Here is a 27,246-nt window from a genome sequence, read left to right on the forward strand (position 1 = left end):
CGCAGGACTAGAGGAATTCTTGAGCCTTTTTTTTTTTTTTTAACCCATTCCGAAGGTGATATTTGGTGCGGATATGTAAGATTTTTAATCCTAAGATTCACGAATTGACTGTGGAACACGTGCTCTAGCATACAAATAAATATTAGTAAATTAGAAACATCGCTTCTTATCCAGCACTCTGGGAAGAATATACACTCCATTTCCACTTGTTTTGATGAAAACAAGTTCATATCCTTCGATGAACAAATAGGCGAATGGGAAGACTACTAGTCAAGTGTAGGTGGGATACTCTGCTGAGTTCTAGTTCGACAGTGTATATGAATAGAACGACACTTCAAGGGATCAGATTAGCCAAAGAAATGTGAAGATCATGCTGTGTATATAAATACAATAAGAATATTTCACAGCATACAGATTGTTACCAGCCCCATTGTTTGCTATATAGGGGAAGAACATAGCAGTTCAAGCTTACCTTGTAGCTGTCATCAGGGGATAATGCTTGTCTTGAAATTCACGCTTGCCCTTGTTATCATTCAGGGAGTGACAGGTACGATTGAAGTCTGATTAGCGGAATAATGAATTACTGACCATTTAAAACTATATATTTAGAAATTTATGTACATTTAATCATACAATACAACATTTCTTTTACAAATGATATTCTATATTTTTCAATTTAGCTACTTGAATACAAATTCCACCCTACGGTTCTTCTTTATGAACTGGTCAATAACATCGTCATAAAAAGTATATCGTAACTTAATTTTCCCAAGCAACACGCATACTTGTAAAGGCTGGCTGAAGCTCACTGGCTAGAGCTACTTTGACTGCGTATGGCCTGTGTTTAAGACGACGTGAAGGGAGCGGAAATGGCTATGCGCGCACATGAAATCGCAGTGCTGCAGCGAGGACATGGAAGCTCCCACAACCGAGCAAGCATCGGCCTTCGATACACAACGCAAAGCTCAATTATTGCAGCGCAATCTTAAGACATCTTCTGTCTACAAAAATGAAAGCCTAAATGGAATGCTTATAAATGCATGCATTTATTAACAAATAAATATTACTTCTTCCTCAAGTAATGAGCTTGCGCAGCAAGCTTAGTAAGCATGGAGAATTCGCCCCTGTTAGTCATGTACAATGCTTTGAAATGCGCCTTTCCTCGTATACATAACTTCATAATTATAGTGGTTGTTTAAAGATACGGGAAACGAACTGCTCAGATACATATCTCTTTCTGGTATCTGCGAATAATATTTAATCCCATTTTATTTCATTGTTTCGAAGACGCTTAAAAAAAAAAAAATCACGTCTCAGTGTGAAGGCTTCAGGAGAGGATCAAAACTAAGCATTTTCAATTTTTATATTGAAAGCTGTCTGGGACGGATGAATTGAGCTTGTTTTTCTTTTATTACTCTACTAAGTATTAAGCAAAAGTACATTTGGCTGAGGAGTATAATTGGCTATAATTAATTTTTATTATACATTTTCGGAATAACAAAAATTAATTTAAAAAATAAAAATAACTTGGGCAAACCTCGTTGAAAATTATCAGCAACTTTGCTAAGCTAACTGCAGGTTTATGGAATTAGACAATATCATTCAGGCGCGTGTTTTCCTGTAAGGGAAAAAAAAATGTTACACGTGAGGCACATATCTCCCACTCTTCAATTCTCTTCTGAAATAAGGATGCTACATCATTCCCTCTCCTTAAATATTCCGAAGTTCAAATATTACAGTAATATACTCTAGTAGTTTAAAAAAAATTATTCAACAAATAAAATTTTATAATTACAAATAATTCTTAACCGGAGTAGGTATCCTTCCTTCTCTTCAAGATTAGCGTGTCTTCCAAGTAACAGTCACAAATTCATTTACTTCTGAATGCTTCTTTTTAAGCAAATAAAAATGCGGTACACGGATTTTGTTGTAAATTAGGCGTAAGATGCAGAAAATAATTGTAATTTGTATATTTATAATGAGCACATCGAATCCAAAAGAAATAATTTGATCTCCGGTTTAAAAGGATAAGTTACTTCAACAGGAAAATAAGTATATCCAAAAAAATATTTCTGAAACAAGGTTTCAGTAATTGAGATCTTTAACAACAAGAAAGGGATTTTTAATAATTTACCCGCTTGAATTTTAAATTTGTGGACATAAATTTACGATAATTTTGTTGTTATTCACGAGTTTCGTCTTGTAAAAGCCAATCATAAAAAAAAAAATTGTAGTAAACAGACAAGCAATTCATTTGGTGCTATTTATCTGACATTCTTTGAAGCAGTTTTCTCGTTATTTAAGTTTATGTAAGACAATTACTTAATCAATAAAATTGAGTTAGTGTACGTTTATTTGTTGGCATGACTTATTCAAGTCGCTCTAACCTAAACGTAACCTTGGCCGTATTTAACCTTTATGATAGCAATAGTATGTGGTTATTTTTATCTGCTTCTTCACGTGGGCTGCATCACATTGTTAGGCCCACTCGTTTCTACTTTTCACGCTGCTATTATGTTTTATCTTCTTTAAAAAAAAAAAAAGTCTTGCATCAGAAATGTAAGCTGAAGCAGTACATATCCATAATTGGTTGCAATTAGAAGCGGCTCCTTTATTGATATTTTCTTTAACAATAGTGTTGTTGCTAAATGTTATGATATTTGAATGTGAGAGGAATTTACATTCACAGAACTTAATGTATCACCTCTTTCTAAATTGCAGCCACCCTCTTGCTTGGTTTAGAAGCAAGAGGTTGGTTTATCACCTTGGCTCACTTTTTTTTTTTTTTTTACATATGATAATTTTTATATCATTTTTAGGCGAAGTAGGAAAACAACTGAAACTGTCGAAACCGGTCGAACAATACAACCTCTAGAGGTGTTTACAAAGGAAGCGAAACTCATTGTACCTCATAATTACAACTCGATCGTAATCGGCTGAAGAAGAAAAACTATTTTTTTAATTTTCAGAATGTCATAATTCTTTCGTTAATTGAATCTGATGCTTGAAATACCTCTTCCAAATGTCTATATTTCTTTTGAACTGCGGGATAAACAATGTTTTGCAGGTAAAGTGCTCCACGTCAGATTCGAGTCGAGAGAATTCATTTAAATAGCTGATATTTAATGATCTTTGTAGATTCCTAGATTTTTTTCTCTTTGATTTCCGCTAGGCCATCATTCGAATTATTGTTTCTGGTGTCCGACTCTCGTATGCTCTTCGATACTTGACTCGATATACATATTATTATTACGGGCGACTCCAAGGAGTCCTTCGATTCATCGAGGGAGGCCCTAAACATCATGTCCATACAACATTCTCACAGTATCTATCATACCTTGCCTTGAACTCGCTCACCGTCATAGCACCCACAACAGACTCTGGCAACTTATTCCACTCATTTACCACTCTAAAAGTAAAGAACCCAGCTCTAACACCCTTGCTAACCACTTCCATAGTTGTCCCCTAGTTCTCCCACCAGTCCTGATCTCAAAAATATCCCCTGAATTAATCCTATAGAAACCCTTTAGCAATTTGTATGTCTCAATCATATCTCCCCTTTCCCGCCTAATCAACTAATTTCTGCAACCCACAAATCTTCAACCTGTTCTCATAAGGTTCATTCCATAGACCTGCTATCATCTTGGTCACTCGCCTCTGGATCCTCTCCACCTCCTCCCCATCAAGAAGAAACCTAGGTGACCAAATCTGGGCACAGTAGTCGAGACGAGGTCTTATCAAGGCTTGGTACAGAGGTACAATAACTTGCTTGTCTCTGCTCGTCAAAGTATTTTTCACAACCAAGTGAGTCGATGAGCTGATTTAGCCACTTTTGGAATATGCCCCCCCCCCCAAACTTCATCTCCTTATCCACCAACACTTCCAAGTCCCTGACCTCATCAATCTCCTGGAGTACAGTTCCACCAATGTGGTATACTGCTGCTAATCTTTTCACCCCAAAATGCATAACCTTACATTTTGTCACATTAAATTGATATCCATTCTCCTTAGTCCAGAACTCCAATCTATCCAAGTCGTCCTGCAAGATTTTGACATCTTCTGCATTCACTATTGCTCTACCAAACTTTGCATCATCAGCGAACAAATGAACTGTTCCTCTTAGATCCTTCCCTATATCGTTAATGAACAAATTAAACAGCAGTGGTCCAAGAACAGAACCCTGCGGCACACCACTAGTCACAGGCCGTCTTTTGGACTCTACTACTGAATAAACTACTCTCTGATATCTCTCCATCAACCACTCACCTATCCATCTCACCAACCTTATATCCATTCCCATATGTTGTAGTTTACAGATTAGAATTCCTTGTGGTATCCTGTCAAATGGCTTAGCCAGGTCCAGCAGTATCACTGTAAACCCATTACCCTTATCCAGTTCAGCCGTCACTGTGTTATAAAACTTGAACAAGTTACCGAGGCATGATCCATCACAAAGCAATGCTGGCCCCTGTACAGTATCTCATTTTCATCAATCCATTCCTGTATTTTTACCTTGACTACTTTCTCCAAGACCTTGACAACGACTCTTGATATGCTGATCGGTCGGTAATTTGCAACAGTAGTCTTGGATCCTCCTTTATACAGTGGAACTGTTTTCCCCTCTTTCCACACCTTCGGGACTAAACCAGACCCGAGACTCAGATTAAACAACATGGTCAAGGGCACTGATAATTCTTTAGCCGCTTCGCGTAAGACCCGTGCAGGTATACCATCCAATCCCACAGATGTATTCACATTAAGGTTCTGTAATAGACTAGTCACCTCTACTTCATTCATCACAATTCCCGTACAAAGTAATGGTTCCTTCATTTTTTCAATGTCACCACTTTGATGATATATATACTCTTTCAAAGTGCTCACTCAGTGATTCCACTATATCGACTGATTCAGTGACCTCCTTACCATCGTCATTCCTTAAAATTATTTTGCCGTGTACAGTTTTTTTTTTTTTTTTTGACTTGCAGCATATTGAAAGAACTGTTTAGGATTCTCTTTAGCTTGCATAGCTAGTTTCCTTTCATAATCAGCTTTTGCTTTTTTTTTTTTTACCACACTCGTTACCCTTCTGGTGCTGGCCTTCACTTTATACCGTTTGTGTGCCTGCAGGTCACCGCTTTCTTTAAATTCCCTCCACAGTTGTTTCTTTTTTGCAGTTCAAACTTAATGATGTTATTCATCCATTTAACCCCTACTTGTTTTACTATTCGGACCCTAGGTATACAATCAGCCATAACCTCCTGTAAATGCTTCTTGACCACTTCCATGCTCTATCGACATCCAGCCCTTGCAGTTTTACATGCCATGGCACTGATCCAAGCAATCTCCTAGGCTTGTCAGCACGGTAATTCCACATATACTCTGTCTTAATCGAAAATTCCACACCTTTAGCCACCTCCCAGGTCAAGACCTTATTATCACTCTCACCAATAGGTGGCAACATGGTCATATTCATTGGAGTCGAATTCTCAGATGCTATTACCAGGTCAAGCACTCTCACACTCCTGGCATTTTCAATTACACGCTGTCTCAGATAGTTATCCCTTAATAATTGAATAAAATCCACTTCCTTTCTCACATGTGTCCTCTCCTCCTTCCAATCAATGTTACCATAGTTGAAATCCCCCATAATAATTACCCTCCTTCCACTCATTTCATCAATTTGTTTATGCATACTATCTCAACCATCTATTCTATCACCTGGTCTATAGCAACACTCAACTGTATATTTTGTTCTGCCAGTCTGAATCTCACACCAAATACCCTCAAACGAGCTCTTTTCACTATCCTGCGATACAACTTAAATTCTCCTTGGCTGCAGTTCGTCAGCTGTCATCAATAACACTCCTCCCCCATTTTATTATCTCTGTCCCTCCTAAACACACTATAACCTACACATCCTATCCCACTAACTATATCATCTTCTGTCAGCCATGTTTCACTAATGCCTGTGGCCAGGAAGAACCAACCAAAGCCAAAAATTCTTCCTTCTTGTTGCTAATACTCCTGGCATTAGTATACACGAAATGCAGAGGTCCATTTGTCCCACCCCTATCTTGATGCGTTATTCTAACTATCCCATTCCGATTTCTTGTCCTTAGTACTGGCTCAGGTACATTATATACATTCTTACACTGAACTGTCTCACTGGTGTCCATATATCGACTCACCCCCCCCCTCCTTGGTAGTTCTAGTTTCCCTGATTCTGCACATCCGTTTTCACTTCAGTCAGCAACACTTTGTCCAGTCTCCGCACACCAGATCCATTCAAATGCAGGTCATTCATCTTTTCGCCCATCAAACTCATTCCACACGTCTACGAATTCCACACCACACCGTCTGTATAACCTGCGCATAAAGTCATTTGCGATTATGGTCCTCCTCCTAAACTCCTCTCTGTCATACCACGGAAACAGACTCACCATCATAACTCTGTCACTCTTTTTTTTAGCTACCTTTAACAATACTTTCAAGTTCTCTCTCATAAAAAATTTATCTCCTTTCAATTCATTCGTACCCGCCACAACTATCAATTCTTTCACCCTATGTTTTTGCGCTCTAATACTCTCACTTACATAATTAAACTTTGCACCCGGTAAGTACGATTTAGTTAAACTCCCATCTATCACTCATCTTAATAACGAGTCACCATACAACACTCTTTCCTTCATTTCAGAAACTCTCCCACTCTTACGCTTATTTTTCCTTTCAAACACTTGTTTATTTCCGTTAGCCGAGGCACTCTGGAAAGAGTTTTGCAGATGCTCTAATTGCCGCTGCGCATTTTGTATCACTGCGCGCAACTTAACGATCTCACTCCCTACAAATAATTTCTCTTTTTTTTTTTCATCATTTAAACCATTTTCTCTCTCTTTTCTCTTTCATATTATATCGAGTATATTATATAAATTATCTGCTTCCATTGACCATCCTGCACTAGGCAACAACTTAGTCACTGCTGCCAAAAACTGTTTTGGTTTCAACGCTGCCAAAATAGTTTTGTCTGTTTTCTCGCAAAGAAAAAAAATAACTTAGTTAAATCTCCACTTACTTTTATTCATGTACGACGTAACAATCAAGACCGGATTTCTTCTTGGACTCCTAGTCTTTTTTTCCAGCATAGTACGTCTCTTCTGTGGTATCTTCAGCTTCTATAGAAAACTTGGCATACTTTGTCGTCTCAAGACGTTACTTCTTTCCTGTTCAATTACTTATTCTGTATACATCTTAAGTCCGTCCAACCTTGGAATATTCTCATATTTGATGTGATGCAGAAGAGCGATTTGATTGATTGATGACCCTTTTTTTTTACAAAATTCCGCCACTGTTCTCACATACTGTCAATTTCCTCATTGTGTCTCTACAGATGTATCCATAGTCACTGTTCAGAAGAACTAGCATCCATTATGGTCCTGACTCTTTCACAAAAAGACAATCTCCACTTCGATACATCCAGGCAAAACATACTCTATTATAATATGCTGAAGTAACGTTCAGATAATATACTGCATATTATATAAATATAAGGAAGAGGGTAGATGAAAGGATGTTTATATTTATATACCCTCTTCCTTATTTTATTATATAAATATAAGGAAGCGGGTAGGTGAGTCCAGAGGAGCGCTTGCATTAAGAGCAAAATCTGAAGAGAGAGAAAGAGCACCTTCCACCATTACCCATGGTGACTGACCTAAGAGAACAACTGGCAATCTATTTACAAAATGAAGAAGGTACACCATAAGATGGCAATTTGTTGAGACGCTCTCCATTCTAGACTCCATCAAATGTCCTAGAAATGTCAAGTGCAACAGCAGAGGTTTCTCCAAACTTTTCCATGGAATGTATCTAGAGGTGGTTGATGTAAGCCAGGAGATCTGCTGTGGATCTTGATTGACAAAATCCATTTTGGTGGTTATTGATTAGTTGACAGTTCCCCCAGATATCGAAGCCGATTGTCGATGGCCCTTTTCATTACCTTGGACAATACGGGTAAAAGCAGTAGGTTGATAGTTGAATGTTAACACGGCACCTCTTTTTTGGGATTGTCTGTATGTGAGCTTGCTTCCATGCTTTAGGATGGATGCCAGCTGAGTATAGTATAGTATAATGTATAGATGTAAAGAATAGGTGTTAGTTCAGGAGCACAACTGATACGGCCCCATCAGGACCGGAAGCCATTTTGGTGTCTAGGTCGTTCAAGACTTCTCTGTCTTTTTGCATGCTTCCTGTAGGAAAAAGGCTACAGGAAGCATGCCAAAAAAAGCAATGAGTAAAGGAGGTGATTTGCCTTCATCTGTATATGAGTCGAATGAGAAGAATGATGCTAGGAAGTCAACCTTATCTTCAGGTAATGCCACAATGGCTACCATTTGGATGAGAAAAATGTGAAAGAACTGATGGACAAAAGTTTTGCCCAACAGCATTTGCGAAGAATCAGAAAGCAGGACTGCCATTGGCACAGGTGACGAGCCTGGGTCATTACCCAGACCGGTTTCGAAATTGGTCTGGGTAGTGATCCTTCCCATAATGCATAACATTATACATGTCCGAAAGGATATGTGCTTTTGCATTATGGAATACTAAGGCAAGTAATGTGGCGTCATTAGCCTCTATATATATACGAGTTTCTCAGTCGTGAAGTTACTTCACGCTCAAACATTGTTTGCTTACATTTGGATAAAGGATTAAACCAAGAATATAATTTCTTGGCATCTTAACTTTTTAAAACTAATCTTGTTTCGAGTGAACTGATACGTTGTTCTAAAGTGGTTGTTAGTACGAGTTTTGTAATTATCTTATAAGATCATGGTTTAACATGCAGTACATATCCGTATGGAGTAATGATTAGGTCTTGTTGTTATACTCATCTTAGTCGAAGATTACTGTAACATTTTGTTTATCGGTTGAAGAGATAACTGTTTTAGAATTATTCCGTAGACTCGTAAGCACTGATAAAGAGAATGCTACAGTAATTCCCGACTCATCAATATCGAAGATTAATCTAGCAGGCTGCTTCCAAGCAATGATCCATTTACTTCCCTGGTAAAAGCATGCACCCATGTATATAACTATTTTAAATTATCAGAGTCCTGCTTAATACAGCATTTCTTAATAGCGCAGTTAATTACGCTTGTTTTGTAGTCCTTTGTAATAAGAACAAAACTAGTCATGCTGTAGTATATTCGGTTGTCTTCCGACCTGAGTCATAATTTTTACTTTAGCTAATTTATTTATTTTATATTATTACATTTATTAAAAATTTAATTTTACTTTAATTTTAATTACATTCTTTAGTCTCTCACTCACAACAAAACATGTAAATATGTGATATAATATATATTTTGCCCACGTGCAGTGTAAATCTGCTGGCAAAGTGTATATTTTACAATATGTAAATAAATATATACCTATTGCCGGCCGGGTGGTCAGCGTATCCGCTCTCCAGCCAAAAGGCTGTGGTTTCGAATCCCGCCGTGGGCATGAATGTGATTGGCTGTAAAAAAAAAAAAAAAAAAAAAAAAAAAAAAAAAAAAAAAAAAAACTAGAGGTGGTGGTGATGGGCAGTAGCTGGCATTGATGGATGACGAGTTGGGTGAAGTTGAGTGATGGAAAGGGAGAGTTGTAGAGTAGGTGCTCTCCCTCAATGAGTCTCGACTCCCTGGAGGTGTCAAATAATAATAATATAAAACCCGAGGTGTAACTTGTAATTTACGTAACTTCATGCTAATTAGCAATTTCAGATCGTTATCTCGGAGCAATGGAGAAATGGAATCAGAGTTAGGTTTCAACCTTTCTAACACTTGGGATTTGCATTTAGAGTGTTTCGCCCGGTATACGTGTGGTGAAATCCTTTCGTTTTACTTCATAATGCGATCCAATAGATTGCTCTGGTGAAAAAAAAAAAAAAAAAAAGGCAAAGACAAGACGGGAATTTTGAAATCACTTTTTCTGCACCTATTGAAGTGTCTTTTGGAAAAACTTAAATACTGTGGTATACATTTTAGAGCTTCAAAGAGTGAAACTAAACAGTAGGTATTTCACGCGAAGTTCGGAGTAGGGTCTGTAATAACTGGGGACTGCTATTAAGGTATGTGATACATTTTGGAAATCAGAAAACAAACGGTATGAAATTTAGATATGTTGCAACCCCCTGTCCCAAAAGGGAAAAAAAAAACATTTAATGCTAAAAAAACTCGCCAAATTAAAGAAGTACCTAAATTATTGATACGAATTTAAACGACAGTACGGGTTTCAGGTAATTTTATCATAAAGATAAATGAGTGACTTTTAACTAAAAAAAAAAAAAAAAAAGCTACCAAGTCCTATAACTCGAAAATCGACGATGAAAATTTTCGAAGCCATGTGTTTTGATACGTAATTCGTATTTTGTAATTTTTACTGGGCGTGTTTTACACAGGCAAAACGCTCTTGTTAGGGGAGGGAATAATTTTAACAGTTAACTGTCTAAAAGTTCTGTTATTTCTTTGTTAGAATGCAAGATAAATTGTCACAAGAAATGTCAGGTAAACGTTCCAAATCTATGCGGAGTTAATCAAAAGTTGCTGTCCGAAGCTTTAGATAAAATAAAAAAAGGTTAGTATTTAAAAGTTCACTTTTACTAAACATTAAATAGACTTTAATTTGAAAGATTACGTATTACAGCTGTTGAAAAACATCAATACAAACTGGCAACCATAATCCCCCTGTCCTCTTCAAGTTCAATTAACAAAGAGGATGAGAGTCGCTGCAGCTGGTTAACATTCTAACGTAGTCCACCTCCAAAACTACGGAATCGCTTTTATCTTGTCTTATATTATTCCATTCATTCTAACTTTTTCTGAGGAAAGAGGCCATTGCGCATCTTTCTTCGAGTGAGCATCCTTAGCTCACTTGATATGAGCCCTCTGGTGGAAAGACCTGAATCAAATTCCGTCTAGGACGTGAACTATTTTATAAAAAGTTTTTTCTTCTAAACTGAAGATTACTTAATGGTCTCCTCCTGAGATGGGAAGATTTTTCTTTACTCAAAACAAACGAACTGCCTAGCACATGCAATTTACAGAAGTATCAATACACTCATCTCATAGCTTTAGCAGTTATGTCCTTAATTCCAAACAACGGCCGTGAGTCCCTCCACCCTTGCGGGAAGGTACGGCATCATCTCAGTCCCCGGGGGATTGAGATGATGAATTGAGATGAATTTTATCCGGGCTCGGGGCCGGATTATGGTTGCCAGTTTGTATTGATGTTTTTCAACTATACTTCTTTCCCCGGTCTCTTCTCTTCAGCTGTTAGAAAAACAAATTGCTTATATTCCTAACCCATACATGATATGAGTTTACAATTTAATATAGGTATGCCCATTCAAAATAATTTATTATATTATTGATATATACAGTATATACATATTAATTTTTCAAAGTTAATAATAGATATTTAATTAAAATGAGTCCGCACGGTTAGCCTAGTGGCTTTGTGCTTCACAATCATATACCTGAGGAAGGAGTGGCCTAGGTTCGATTCTCGTCGACGACGTGAGGAGCTTAAGGATCTTCCTCAGCCATAGCCAAGTTAGCTGGTCTTGGGCGTGGACAGCATGGTTTTTCCGCCAGTTTATCTAGGTTTTTCATCCCATGAACACACTCAGATTACAGTCAGAAATACTGGCTCAGCCATAGGCCTGATTCGTCAGCTATGCCGGCCCCGAGCCCGGATAAAATTTGGGGGGATTGAGATGATGTCGTACCTTCACGTAAGGGGGGGGACTCACGGCCGTTGTATCATCATACAAAACTAGCATTTCCTGATACAGCGGGGTTTGTCAATGTTTCACTTAAAATCAATAATTTTGCTTATAAAGTGCTTGAAATATGTATTTTGTTGAAACAAGTATTGAGGCATCTGTTTTGAATTTAAACATACTAAAATGCATATTGCTGTCGCACGTAGCTTGCTCATATGTATACGGTCAATGAGAAGTAGAGAGGATCTCTCCGAAATCTTGATAGTCAGGTGTAACAATCAAATAGGAATTCAGTCTACATAGATTCGGTTTAATAATAGGATACCACGGAGAGCTACAAGGTCCGGTTTTTTCATGGAATGTCCGCCACACCAGTCGACCACAAAAATCAACAATGCGAACTACACTGGAATAACGAACGTGGTCCATAGAGTTCAAGGATATTGAGATGAATCGTGATTCATCCTTTTCGATCAGATGAGCAAGCCTGATAAATGTCTGAAGAACCCTTTATACCAAAACGAGTCATCCCAACAATGAAGTTTGGTTATGGAGACGTAATAGTTTGGGCGTGTTTCAGCTGATACACGGATCATGGATCTTTAGTTGCAGTGCTCAGAACGATAAATATCCATGAATATGCAACACTTCTGGATAATGCAATGTTTCCTATAGTGTGGCCGTTTACCAGAACATACCAATAGCAACATTACACTGTATATTACGGATGTTGTTGCAACATGGTTTGCGATAATATAATGTTGACCCATCTCACGTAATCTCTTAGTATATTTTAACTGTGGAGGGTAGAATTTTTAATTCCAATCCTAGTATTTTTAGGACAAACGACGACAGGCCATCAAAGGTGAGAGCCACTGAAGTGCAGTTATAGTAATTCGCAAAACGCATAACTAGTTAGAAATTGGATAAAGTGGTCGAATGAGTTCGAATAGTCAACAAATGTGACAGTCACCCAAATTTCTTTGATTCTTTAATATACTTTTACGAATCGTAAATATCTTGTAAAAAAATATATATATATATATATATATATATATGTCTATATATATATATATATATGTCTGTATATATATATGTGTGTGTCTCTATTGCTCAAATTAAATGGAATACTCCATTAACATTTAATGCAGAAACTGAATAGACAAATGGAAATGCCAGTCTAACTTAGTATGGATCAAGATATCTGAGCTTGTGACTCATGGATATGACTAAACAAAGAATGCCGCGTCATTATCACCAGGATTTCCTTGAAGAATTCCCATTATGTATAGGCTGCTCCTTTCCAGATAGCACATTCCTAATGAACAATCAGTACTAATTGGGATTTGTTAGCCCTCAGTTGGCGTTTTTGAGCATTTTTAATTTTATTCATAAAGCCACATGAATAAAATTGCCGAACGGGAGGCTGAATGGATATCATTCGCTCTCCAATTTATATATGCTGTCCAATCTATAGATTGGAGAGGTGTATAGGGCAGGAGTTTTCTGGATTATCTAACATTTATAGGTGTGTGTGTGTGTGTGTAAACTTTCGTGGTTGCCATTGGCTTAAATGACTATGTAAAGAGCACAGTTACTTTCCAAGTAATATACCATGTAAGTTACTTACAACCACATGACATTTTCTAGAATAATTTTTAACTTGTAACATTATTCTCTCTCTTTTAAACGTATCTATAGTGATTTTACCCTTCTACATATCCTCTCTCGGAGAGAAAGAGAGAGAGAGAGAGGAGCTTTTATAAAGGTTCTGCGATTGAACGGAGAGTTAGCCAGTCTCATACAGAAGCGATGAGGTTTTTACAATGCAAACAAAATAGTCCAGAAAACACGCAATTGACAAGATAGTGTACTACCTTAGTTGCAATTTTTGCTTTTGACTAATGTGAAGAGGAAGAGGCATGGGAAATTTCATCTGTGTTTCAGAAATGAATCAGAGATCACATGTGCTTTTTTTTGTATTAAATTTTGAAAAATGGTCCTCTCGAAATTCTGTAGCGTGTTATGCAGATGTTTGCCTTATTCCAGCCTGTTGGAATGAGACACTGTGAACTCTTTCATTCCTGGGAAATCTGATGAAAAAGGACTCATCGCATATAATATTCCTCCACTTTTCACCAAATAGATATGAAACTAAGACTTAATGGTTTTTGGTCTCCTCAAGAAATCATCAGATTTTGCTAGGCTCTTTGCTATTATAGCAAATACTATTATAATGTCTTTGAGGATCCTTCTGCACAATTTAGAATACAGAAATCAGGACGCAGTTAAACTACTATTCTCATATTTCACGCAGCATAATGATTAGTGGCAGGGGTGCGCCAGTAGTGTCCGGCGCCTGTGTGCAAAACTTTAGTTGACGCCCCTATACCCCCCCCCCAATAAAAAAACACGTCATAAAAACGTTATTTTTAATATTTGATGCCAATCAAGTGAGTATTTCATTTTGAATTTTATCTCCTAAATAGGAGAGCATATTTTTAAAGTCAGGATCATTAGCTACCCGTCGCGTGTGTTCCGATATAAAAGGATCAAACTTTTGTAACATCTCAATGCATTTTAAAAAATTACCATTGTTGCAATCGTAAAGTTTATTGCTTTTACCACGAAGAGCTAGATTTTGTTTGCCTGAAAACTGTACTACAAAAATTATTCCTTTTAAAACTTCATACCAACGTTTCTGTGTAGCTCAGTGGATGTGGCGTTTGTCAACCACCGCGCTTGGCCGCACGAAGGAAGACTTGGTTTCGAGTCTAGTCGGCGACTAGAGGAAATTTTTCTAAGCCTTTTTTCGACCGGTTCCCGAGTTAGTCGATCTCTGGCACGGGCAAGCAGGTTTTTCCTCCCGGAAACTCGGGTTTTTCGTCCCGTAAACTCAAGAAAATCGACCGTTGAACCCACATTATTTCAGACATTAAATATATTGTGTTAGGGTTAGGGACCACGAGATGGCGACACATTTGAGCCGTCTCTCTTCACTGAGTACCGCTTAATTAGTGATAGCCTTGGGCCATCTATCTCTGATTGGTACCAGTGGAGATTGAACTGCCCACTCAGTCTCTCCGAAAGTTAGATAGGGCTAAATGGCCTCGCCTACTCCCCGTATACGGGGAATAAAAAGGCGTTAGCTGATTTTTTTTTTTTTTTTTTTTTTTTTTTTTTTTTTTTTTTTTTACCAACGTTTCCTTTCGTTATCTAAAACTGTTTGCTGCAAATGATCAATACAAGTTTTATTTTTTAAGGATGTAATTAATTCTGTCCATTTCTTGTAATTGTTCAAATGATTTAAATTTTTCTCATGATGATTCAGGTATATTGCAAGATGTTGCCTATCTTCTGCTGATAACAGCAGAATATAGAATAAAGTTAAAAACTGCAGCAGATTTTCTTGTATATGTTTAGAGCAAATGCGAGTGTGAACAAGATTAAACAAATTCAAACGCGCGTCACTCACGCAAGTTCAAGTTTTTACTTGTTTACGCTAAACTACTTGTTAGAACTAGGATCAGAATAAAATAAATCTTAAGGAATAATAAAAAATAAGTGATATTATAAATAATTTGTTTAAGACACATCTATAAAATATAATTAAAATATAAACAAAAATGTAATTTATTTTGATATAATTAATGAATAATATTTTTTTTAAGTATTTCCTCCTCGCCTGAAATCTTTGGTGCCTTTACTATCCTGGCGCCTGTGTGCGTTGCACACATTGCACATATTACCGACGAGCCCCTGATTAGTGCTGCATTTCTTAATAGTTCCTCGACACTTATTAGTTATTTATGGTTTATTTTACTGAAGCAAGTTTCTAAAACGGGCTACATTCATTTTTTCTTGTTTCCGCTTTTAGTTATGGTCCATGTTTGATTTTCCCTTCTTGACACAATATATATCACACAAAAGATGAAACCTGCAATATTTCTCTTGCCAGTTCAGTCGTTGCCTAGGATTCTCAGGATATTTACATTTTTTTACCAAATACTTCCATATATTGACAAGATACAATTGATGGTGTTAGACAAACCTCATATTTTAACCAAAGAAAGAAAGCTTGAGCGATTTAATTACGTAAATACAATTGTACGCTTTTTTTTTTAACCCCAAATCACTATATATTGATTTTGAAAAAAATGCATATGCTTCAAACATTGTAGACTATCATTGCGGGTTCTGCAAAGGAAAGTCGACGACTAGTAATCTTTTATAAGAAAATTTGAAGAAGCCTCGCAAATGCTTAGGATCCCTACACAATACAATAAAAATCAAGGCTGAATTTTACATCAAGTATACTCTCCTTTCATCAAATATTTAACTGCCACGGACCTAGGATATAGCATGCATGATGATACCACAGAATGTGATAACAACTAGCAATGTTCCAACACGCATGGTAATTTGCCATTTGTATTCTAGTTTATCAACCGTATGTTACAGTTGTGAAGTTATCAAAACATCTAATACGTGTAATTAATTGTTAATAGGCTTTTATTGTGTAAAACTTTAGGTACGAACCCCGATGTAAGTCGTACGACTTACGAAACTTGTCGGGGTTTAATTGCTTATTTACTCTTTAATTACGTAATGTGGTTTCAATATCGAAAACTTCCCACAGAACTAGTCATATTTTCACCTTTCGATAATTGTTAGTAAAAAAAATTGATAATTACATTTGATATTTGTGGACTGTAAACAAGCATATGTATACATCAAAAGACATTTCGAAATGCATTGAAACCCTTCAGAATACCGCAAAAGTATAAATATGACAAGAGTGTGTAATCGCCACAGCCTCTGCAAGATATATTTCCTACAGGAACACAAGTTTTGAAATAAAATCGAGACTTCACTAAGGGCTCCTCTCCAGTGGCATAGTTAGAGCTTTTGCTGCCCCTTTCAACACACACCAAAAATAATACAAATAGTCAAAATGACGTATAGGGAAATAAATTAAAGCACTATGTTTAATTTTTGAAGTAAAACTTTAATTCCAACATTCTAAAATGTTATATTTTTTGCTTTTCCGTTAGCAAAATCGTCGATGACATTGGCGAAGTATATTTCATAATAATGTAGGTAATTCTTAATCAATTTTTTAATTTAGAAAAACTCCTCTCACAACAACTAGCAACACTTATAGCAGTTGTCAGGAAAATTTGCAGTAGTATCACAATATTTGGAACTGAGTTCTCGAGACTGTATTTTAGAATTAACTGCAAAAGTTCCAAAAAAGGTTGAAAGTGTCGCCTGGGGTGGACCACTCCCCTCTGCCCTCCCCTAGCTATGCACTGCTCCTCTCTCACAGATCCTTTTCACCGTAGCATAGGAAGAAGTCAGGAGACTTAAGTAAACAAAGGAAGATGAAAATGAAGGGAAGAATATCCTATTGATTTATGCTGATAAATTGCTATTATTGGAGACTCGTCAGGATGTTACAAACCACATCTAATTTATTTAAGACAAGTAAGCTTATGGGTCTTGTCATAAACCAGGAAACGACTAAATAGAACATGTAAGACTTCGATGTTTTTTGAACAAGTGGCTAATTTTAACTATTTAGAAGTTAACGCTAACAGCTTCAATGATGTGCATCAAGAGATAGGAGAGAAAATTGAAACCAGTTGTGTATATTCAATATTACAATTCCTAAAATCTAGAATATTATCAAGAAAATCCAAAGAAAAAAGTATTTAAGCTATCTACAAGCGACATCAACAATGGCAAAGGGAGATAAGAGAAACCTTATCACATTGAAAAGAAAGGACTGAGAAAAATATTTGAACCATCTTACAATCAAAATACTAGACTGCTAGAACGAAGACATACTGAGGAACTACAAAACCTATTTCAAATACACAGCATTCTTCATTTATAAGAAGAAAGAGAAATGAGTGGTTAGGTTAGATTTGGAGAGCAGATGATTAATCAAACAATATCTCACAAATAAAATTAACTAGAAAAGACGCAGGAAGAGCCCGATCACAATGGAATGGGTGTGGTAATGAAAGTGCTAAGACAGTATGAAGACCTTACAGTCTATGACAGATATAGGTGGAGAAACCTAATGGTGGCACCATTAGACCTAAATGGTCCACTATTCAGGAGGATGACATAAAAAAAAAAAAAAAAGTACATACAATAGAGTACATTCCTGCCATACTTTGATATAACTATAGAATAACACGTATGCTACAGTAAAATAAATTTATTAAATAAATAGTTTCTCTTATGTATCATAAGACATCACCAATACAAACAGCGAACAAAAATAAGGAATTGAATAAGAAAATGGCAGAGCGCATGCTTAAATTGGAATCCATCAAGTTTTAATCAATGAACATGCAACTGTACACTTACAGGGATTCCAATTTAAGCATGCGATCTACCATTTTCTTACTCAATTCCTTATTGTTGTTTGCTGTTTGTATTGATGATGTCATTACGATACATAAGACGAAATATTTACATAATAAATTTATTTTACTGTGACATACATGTTATTCTATAGATAGGGATATTCCACGGGTTTCATTATACAAGAAGGTACTTTTGATATGTCTTTCCATTCTGATATTTGTTTAGGTTTAACTGCTATTTTATTTACTGTGTATGTTTATCAAATATACTGTGAGAATTTGTTTGATATATTTAAATTGGCTAATATTTTGAACAGTTTTTGGAGAACATTGAAAATTTCTATTTTCAATTAAGTTTAGAATAAAATAAAAACAACAGCTGAGTATGCAAAATTGGTCTTTTGGGAATCTATTTTGTTCTTAAAAAGAAAAAAAAAGAACCGATGTCCATAATATTATCAGAATACATATGTTTAATTTTATTGTCCCTTAAAGATAGTTATTGTGTTAGCTCTGAAGATGGTAGTTATAATAGAGGAAAAATTAGATTTGCTGAATTCATGTTTAAATCTTAATTTATTATATAAATAAACACAAAACTACTTTGTTGCATTATTTTATGTCATACTCTATGTATCATTTAATGAAATATTATTATTAAGAGAGAGACCTCCAGGGAGTCAGGGACTCATAAAGGGAGGCCACATACTACATGCACCAGCTATCATACTTGAATTCATTCACACTCCTTGCACACACAACATCCGATGGCAATCCATTCCGGTCTCACCCCATCCTATGAGAGAAAAATCTAGCCCACACCCCCTTTTTTAGCAGCATTCATTCATCAGCTTGCAAGGATGCCTTCTTGTCATTTCCCCACCCTCAGTCCTTTTCCCACCTTTGTCCATAAATTGAAACATTCCATCAATTGAAATCCTGTATGACCCTTTCAGAAGTTTGAAAGTCTCAATCATATCACCCATCTTTTTCCTGTTTGCTAGTGTCTGCAGTCTACAAATTCTCATTCTCTCTTCATAACCTGTATTCCACAGTGCTGATATAATTTTTTAACACTCTCCTTTGCACACACACTCTCTCTCCACTATATCAGAATTACAATGGAAACATGGAGACCAGACCTGCACACAATAGTCTAAGTGAGGTCTAATCAAAGCCTTGCAAAATGACATCCTAATCTTTACATGTGAACGTTCATTTCAGCATGATGGAAGTTTTTTCACTTGGCTATGCTACCAATTATATATTTGGTTTAATCCTTTATCCAAGTCTGAGCAAACACAATTTGCATCTGAAGTATTTTCAGGAATGTGGAAACTTGTGGTAAAGATGGTATAAGTTCTAATCACTTGACTTAGTATCCCATAATGCAAAGCACATTTCCTTATGGTTATGTATCATGCTATGCATTATAGAAAGGGTCACTGCCCAGACTGGTTTCAACCTTCATTGAGGGGCTGTTTAAGTAAAGACCTCTTTAAAAATTAGGCGGTCCCCCAGACCACTCCCTACAAGTGACCGAAGGACCGTCCAACTCAGCATTGTTCCACTCAGTAACAGGCTCATCTCATCACCAAAAAGAACTTCTACCGTTGGCTCTACCCAGTGGCAGGCTACCCCCCCCCCCCACCAGACAGAGCCATAATCTCAGCAGTGGCCCCACTCAGAGACAGACAAAAACCTACCCCAAGTGGAGCCTCTCATACCTCAAGGAACGGGACCACTTCTGTGCAAAAGCACAGCAGCGGGAGCCAGACCCAGAAGTGGTGATACTAAGGTGGAAGCAATGCAGAAATCATATCACCACATACCAGTTGCCAAAAGGTGTCAACAACTTATTATTAATATTCTCTGGATTAGAGATAGTTGATGGAAGTTTTTTCACTTGGCTATGCTACCAATTATATATTTGGTTTAATCCTTTATCCAAGTGTAAGCAAACAGAGTTTGCGCCTGAAGTATTTTCAGGACTGGGGCAACTCATGGTAAAGGTGGTATAAGGATATGTGCTTTGCATTATGGGATACTAAGGAAGTGATCAGAACTTATACCACCTTTACCACGAGTTGCCCCAGTCCTGAAATGACTTCAGGAGAAAACTCTGTTTGCTTACACTTGGATAAAGGATTAAACCAAATATATAATTGGTAGCATAGCCAAGTGAAAAAACTTCCATCAACTATCTCTAATCCAGAGAATTTTAATAATAAGGTGTTGACACCTTTTAGCAACTGGTATGTGGTGGTATGACTTCTGCATTACTTCCACCTTAGTGTCACCACCTCTGGGTCTGGCTCCCACTGATGAGACCTCAAAGGTCGAAACCGGTCTGGGCATTGACCCTTTCCATAATGCATAGCATTATACATACCCATAAGGATATGTGCATTGCATTATAGGATACCACCTTTACGATGAGTTGCCCCAGTCCTGAAAATACTGGCACAAATTCTGTTTGCACCAGTATTTTCAGGTGCAAACTCTGTTTGCTTACACTTGAATAAAGGATTAAACCAAATATATAATTGGCTCATTTCAGCAATGCAATTATCTTTTGAGTTGTAATTGCAATCTTTGCTACATGGCCCCTGAACTTCAACTTCCTATTTACTAACACTCCAATATCCCTAGCCTGATCAGTTTCTTCTAGCATAATCCTGCCAAATACGACATTGGATATGTAATCACCCCAAAGTGAATGACTTTACATTTACTGACATTGAACTGACATCCATTTTCCCATGCCCACAATTCCATCCTATTCAAATCATTCTACAAGTACTGCATATCAGCAGCATTCCTGATTCCCCTACCTGTCTTTGCATTGTCAGTAAATAGCTGTATGTCGCCTGTCAAATCCTTCCCAATATCATTATCATTAATGTACAGATTAAATAACAGTGGACCAAGCACTGATCCTTGTGTACACCACTGGTTACCTTAAATCTTGCAGACTCACATCCCACGTATACCACTTTTTGATATCTATCAGTCAGTCATCCTCTTATCCACGCCAATATTCTATAATCCAAACCCATATTCTCCAATTTATGAAAGAGTCTGCCATGCTATATTCTGTCAAAATCCTTAGCAAAATCCGAAAGTATCATGGTGTATGCATTCCCTTTGTCTAGTTCAATGGTAACATTATAGAATGTGAGCAAGTTGCAAAAACATGACCTTCTCTTAGTAAACTCATGTTGCTCATTGCAGTGTAGAGATTCACTGTTAACCCATTTCTGAATGCAAGCCCTAACCAATTTTTCCAAAATCTTCACCACCACTCCTGAGATACTAATTGATCGATAGTTGAATACATCAGTTTTTGCACTACCCTTGTGCAATGTAATTACCATACATTCTTTCCATTCCTCCGGAATCTTCCTTGCTCTGAGACTGATGTTAAACAGCCTGTTCAAAGGAATAGCCAGTTCAGCTGAACACTCGTTTAGCACATGTGCTGATATTCCATCACTCCTTTTTGCTGAATTATTATTCAGCTAAGTTTACTGCTAAGTTCTCTGGTGCTATGACCAGATGCAACACTCTCACATCTTGTGTCTTCCCCCCCCCCCCTTCCATTACATGTTGTCTCGTTATCTCTTAGCAACTGTATAAATTCCATTTCCTTCCCTACCTATGACCATTCCTACTTCCAGTAGTTGAAGTCTCCCATAATAATTACTCATCTTGCACTTATTGTGCTAATTTGCCAATGCATGCTTCTACATTCTCTCTTGTATCCCCTGGCCTATAATGACAACCGACTATACATTTCATCTCACACTTTTCTTTGTCATCTTTCTGATACTAGATAGCCTAAAATGAACTACTTCTGCATCCATGTCCTCAGGATGTACTTCTGCTCTTTTTGGCTCCAATTCTTCTGCTGTCATTAAAAAAATCCCACCTACTCCTGTTGTATCCCTATATCCTTTATCAATGAAGTCTCATTAATGCCTACAACTTTGCCATGTTGAACTAACCAATGTCAAAACTCTTTACCCTTAATCCAAATACTTATTACATTAGTATACATAAACTGCAATACCCATTCATCCCACAATCTCCCATACGCTTTGTGTTGATTATCCCATTAGTGTTTAGAACCTGGAATGTTAGATTGAAAATCTTGTGATAACTCTCCCACATAGATTGCCTGTATCTACCTACATTGCTCCCAAACATTCTAGTTTTCCTGTCTCTGTACTTCAGAACTCTGACTGTGTGATATTTTCTTAAGATCTCTAATCTCGAATTCATTCAAATACAAACCATCCACCTTATATAAGTTCTTTCATCCCTCAATCTTGCTGCACGCATCCACAAACTCTACACTATTCAAGCCACAAAGCGACTCATTTGCAATCATACTCTTTGTCTCAGCTTGCCTCTATCATACCATGGTAGCCGACTCACAATTTTTACTTTCTGACTTATTCACTTGTACCAGTGACTTCTTCATATCTTTCTTATACCTTGCCACCTGCTAGATCATTAATACTGGACAAGCTAATCATCTCTTTCACTTTCCCTCTGTATCCTTACAGTATTGCTAACATCCTTAATCATGGTTCCAAGGAAACATTACTACCCCAAGACCTCATGGAGTCAAAGACCCATCTGGGAGGTCCTTTTATCGCACACACACAGTTCATCACATCATGTGTTAAACACACTCAAACTCCTTGCAGACACCACACTCTCAGGCAAGGCATTCCAATAATTCACAACTCTGCACGAAAAAACGTGCCTCTCACTCCCCTACTCACACCCTCGGTATACAGTTTCCAGTGATGACCTTGGTCCTCCTCTGATCATCCACTATTTTCTGTAGAACTTCTCCAGCATTGATCCTATAACAACCCCTTACCAACTTGTAGGTCTCTATCATATCTCCCCCTCTTCCTCCTGTGCACCAGACTCTGCAAATTACATCTTCTCAATCTTTCCTCATATTTGACATTCCTGAGGTCAGCAACTACCTTAGTCAGCCTCCTTTGGACCCTTTCCAACATCTCTTCATCCTTCTGAAAACCTGGTGACCAAATCCGGGCACAATAGTCCATGTGTGGCGTAATCAAAGCCTTATACAACGGAACAAGAATCTCCCTACTTCGAAATGTCAGTGTCCTCCCCATCATTCCCAGTAGCCTTTGTGTTGTCTTCACAATTTTCGCTGTGTCCCCTAAATTTTAGATCCTTATCCCACTATCACCCCCAGATCTCTTATTTCCTCCACCTCCAACAACACATCCTCTAAGCCTAAATTCTGCATCTCATCTTTGTTTTCCAAATTTTAAAACCTTACATTTTGCAACAGGGGTGCTTACAGGTCAAAACTGTATAACTGAGAGGAGACCTCCACATAGCCTTTAAACGAAATGCAGAGAACCGACCAGGGCTTCTGACCTAATGTCCAATCCTCACTTTCTCGTGTTGCACCCTGTTGGTATCTACCTGAATACTGAACGAATGAGGATGGGCTGGCAATTTGGGATTTAGCCGACCAAATTGTATTCTTGTTGGTTAAACCAAAATACAGAATGATGGTACAACATGACAAAATTTCATGCCGGCTGGGGCATCGTCCAGTTAAACAAGGTCCCTGTTGTTTTCGCCAGGGAACCAGGGCAAACAGCGAAAAGTCAGCTACTGGAACAAATCTGAAAACACACCCCAACTCAACATCACCAGAGTTAAAGATCAGTATTATCAACATAAGAATCCTGAATGGCAAAGAAATGGAGCTAGCTGAGGAATTAGATAAGTACCAGATCAACATAATAGGGGTCATCATCATGATCATCACGAATCATGGGCTCACTGCCCGTTGATGTCTGATGCCTGTTTCACTATCTTCTTCCACCTTTCTTTGTCCAGTGCACAGTGTCACAGTTTTTGTACACCCATTCCACACCAGTCTTTTATGTCGTCTATCCATTCTCTGTCTGGTCTACCTCTTCTGTTTAAACCATCCAAAATATCAAACATAAATGTCTTTATCTTCTGGTCCTCACTCATTCTACAGATGTGTCCAAATAATTGCAGCTTTCATTTTATAATCTTCTGCATTATTATTATTATTTTTTTTATTATTATTATTCAGGCCTCCAAGGAGTCAAAAGACTCATCGAGGGAGGTCCTTCCTAAGACATAAAGTCTGTCAAGACTCATCGAGGGGAGGTCCCCACCTGAGAAACACAAAGTCTATCATAACACTCTTTAAACTCACTGACCGTTCTCGCTCCCACCACTCCATCAGGCAATACATTCCACAGCTCAACCACCCTCCACACAAAGAAACCACTCCTTACCCTCTTGCTCACAGTTTCCTTTCGTAACTTCCAGGGATGGCCTCTTGTCATTACTCCTTCCCGCTGTTCAACCAAGCGAAAGAACTCCCTAGTGTCAACCTTGTAACCACCTCTCAACAGTTTAAAAGTCTCAATCATATCACCTCTCCTTCTATCCACCAAACTCTGCAGTCCACATTCTCTCAGCCGATCCTCATAACTATCCTTGTACAGTCCTGAAACCATCTTTGTCATCCGTCTTTGTATTCTTTCCACAGTTAATTTATCCCCTTCAAATCCTGGGGACCAAATCTGAGAACAATAGTCCAAGTGTGGTCTGATCAGAGACTTATACAACGGAATGATAACCCTCTTATCTCTGCAGGTCAGTGTCCTCATAATAGCAGCAATCCTCTGTGTTACCTTGATCACCTTTGCAATATGTCCCCTAAACTTCAGGTTTCTATCAATCATCAACCCTAGATCTCTTGTCTCCCCTACTTCCTCCAGTATAACTCCTCCCATAGAGTATGCAGCATCCCATCGATGTTTTCCCAAACCTCAAGACCTTACATTTTGCTGCATTAAACTGACATCCCCATTCATTTTCCCATCTATCTAGCTTATTTAAATCCTCTTGCAGGGCTACCACATCTGCACTATTACTAATAATCCTTCCCAGCTTTGCATCATCCGCAAACAACTGAATATCCCCCTGCAATCCACTGGCTATGTCATTGATATAAAGGTTAAACAATATAGGTCCTAGTACTGAGCCCTGTGGGACCCCACTTGTAACCCTCTGCCTCCTGGAAACTGCTCCACCATACACAACTCTCTGATACCTATCAGACAGCCAATCCTGAATCCAGTTGACCAATCTGACATCCAGACCCATGTGCTGCAACTTAAATATCAGCTTATCATGTGGCACCCTGTCAAATGCCTTCGCCAAGTCTAAGAAAATTGCAGTATATGCCTTTCCATCATCTAATGTTCTTGTAACTTTATTATAAAAGGCTAGCATATTGCTAAAACAAGAGCGTCCTTTCACAAATCCATGTTGATTCTCACCGATAACATTACCCTCATCTGCCCAATGCTGTATACGGTCCCTCATTAGATTCTGTTTTGGTTGTATCTTCTGATAGAGCTCTTCATTGGTGATTTTTTGAACCCATCCTATTCTTAGAATCTTCCTGTAACAAGTTCTTTCAAATGACAAAATTCTTTTTCTTGATTTCTTATTTATTACCCATGTTTCAGATCCATACAGTACACCACTGAAGATGCATGTTTCCAATACTCTTAGTTTTGTTTGCAGACTGATCACTTTACTTTTCCAGATGTTATCCATGGCCTTCAGATTTGTTCTTCCCTTTGCAATCCTGATCTTTATTTCTTTTTTACAGTCCAAGTCATATGTCAGTTTACTTCCCAAATATGTGAATTGTTCTACATTTTCTGTATCAGTTCCATCCACTTGTATCTTTTGTTTCATGTTCTTCTCACCAAATACTATTGTCTTTGTTTTTTCAAAGTTCATAACAAGTCCAAATCTCTTCCCTTCCTCATTTAACAGTTTCAGTGTTTTTTGTAGTTCTCTTTCGTCTTCTTCAATAATAACAATGTCATCTGCAAATCTCAGATTGTTAATTCTCATTCCGTGTGCAGATATTCCTTTGGCATCTTCTTTCATTTTATCCGTTGCTCTTTCTAAATGTGCGATGAAAATGCTTAGTGATATTGGGTTTCCCTGTCTAGTACCTCTGCTTGTTTTAAACCATTTCCCCAAATCATCACCTATTCTAACTGCTGCAACTGCATTCTGGTAAACATCTTTTAATATAGCTATTAGTTTTTTTATCAATTCCATAGGATTCCAGAACTGCTAATGTCACTTTCTGGTCAATACTGTCAAATGCTTTCTGAAAGTCAACAAAGCAAGTATATATGTTTTTGTTTTTTCTCCTAGCTTTCTCTGCTATTAACCTTATTGTCAAAATCTAATTGTAGTTCTGTCCTTCCTAAATCCTGCTTGCTCATCTACAAGGCATGCTTCCAATTGTGTTCTCAATCTTTCTGTCAATATGATCATCATCACTTTATCAAGGTGAATTATCAAGGCAATTGTTCTATAATTTTTACATTCTAGCTTATTTCCTTTCTTGTATAATGTTACTAATATTGATTTCACCCACTCCTCTGGCATTTTCCCTTCTTTCCACACCATATTACATAGTTGGTGCATTTCTGTAACCATACTTTCACCACCATATTTAATCATTTCTCCAGTAATGTTATCGTTACCAGGACTCTTGTTGTGTTTTAGCCGTCCTATTGCTTTTTCTACCTCTCCTCTTAAAATGTCCATATCATGCTCATTACCTGGTGGTGATATCTGCTTCAATTCTTCAGTGAGTTTCCCAATGCTATCTGAATCTAGTTTTTCTTCATATAACTCTATAACATATTAGCCTTCATATAACTTCATATAACATATTGGCCAGCCTGGTTGGCCGAGTGGTTAGCGTATCCGCTCTCCAGCCAAAAGGCTGCGGGTTCGAATCCCGCCGTTGGCATGGATGTTATGATTGTCTGTGAAAGTACCAGTGGTGGTAGTCGGCGGTAGATGGCGTTGGTGTTAGGTAATGAAGGTTGGTGGAGTAATGAGACGAAGAGTTGTAGAGTAGATGCCCTCCCTCGATGAGTCTTTGGACTCCCTGGAGGTGTGATGTAATAATAAATCTGAAACTCACTACAGTATCTTGTCCACCACTGTACAATG

The 27,246-nt window shown here is 37.6% G+C and overlaps 1 protein-coding gene across 6 annotated transcripts in view; it reads left to right on the forward strand.

The window, feature by feature from the left end:
• Window positions 1-27,246, forward strand: part of LOC150101827 (putative protein kinase C delta type homolog) — a 270,938-nt gene that overhangs the window by 82,218 nt on the left and 161,474 nt on the right. For 4 of the 6 annotated variants that reach the window (XM_090400070.1, XM_090400072.1, XM_090400066.1 and 1 more), the window contains one exon: window positions 10,510-10,611. The exons of the other annotated variants lie outside the window; for them this stretch is intronic. In XM_090400070.1, the coding sequence (XP_090256196.1) occupies window positions 10,510-10,611 (102 nt within the window). The remainder of the gene's footprint in view (window positions 1-10,509; window positions 10,612-27,246) is intronic. 6 annotated transcript variants of the gene reach the window in all.

The sequence above is a fragment of the Typopeltis vanoorti genome, chromosome 11 (assembly GCF_054136105.1).
Source record: "Typopeltis vanoorti isolate ZY-2024b chromosome 11, IOZ_Tvanoo_1.0, whole genome shotgun sequence".
Lineage (NCBI taxonomy): Eukaryota > Metazoa > Arthropoda > Arachnida > Uropygi > Thelyphonidae > Typopeltis > Typopeltis vanoorti.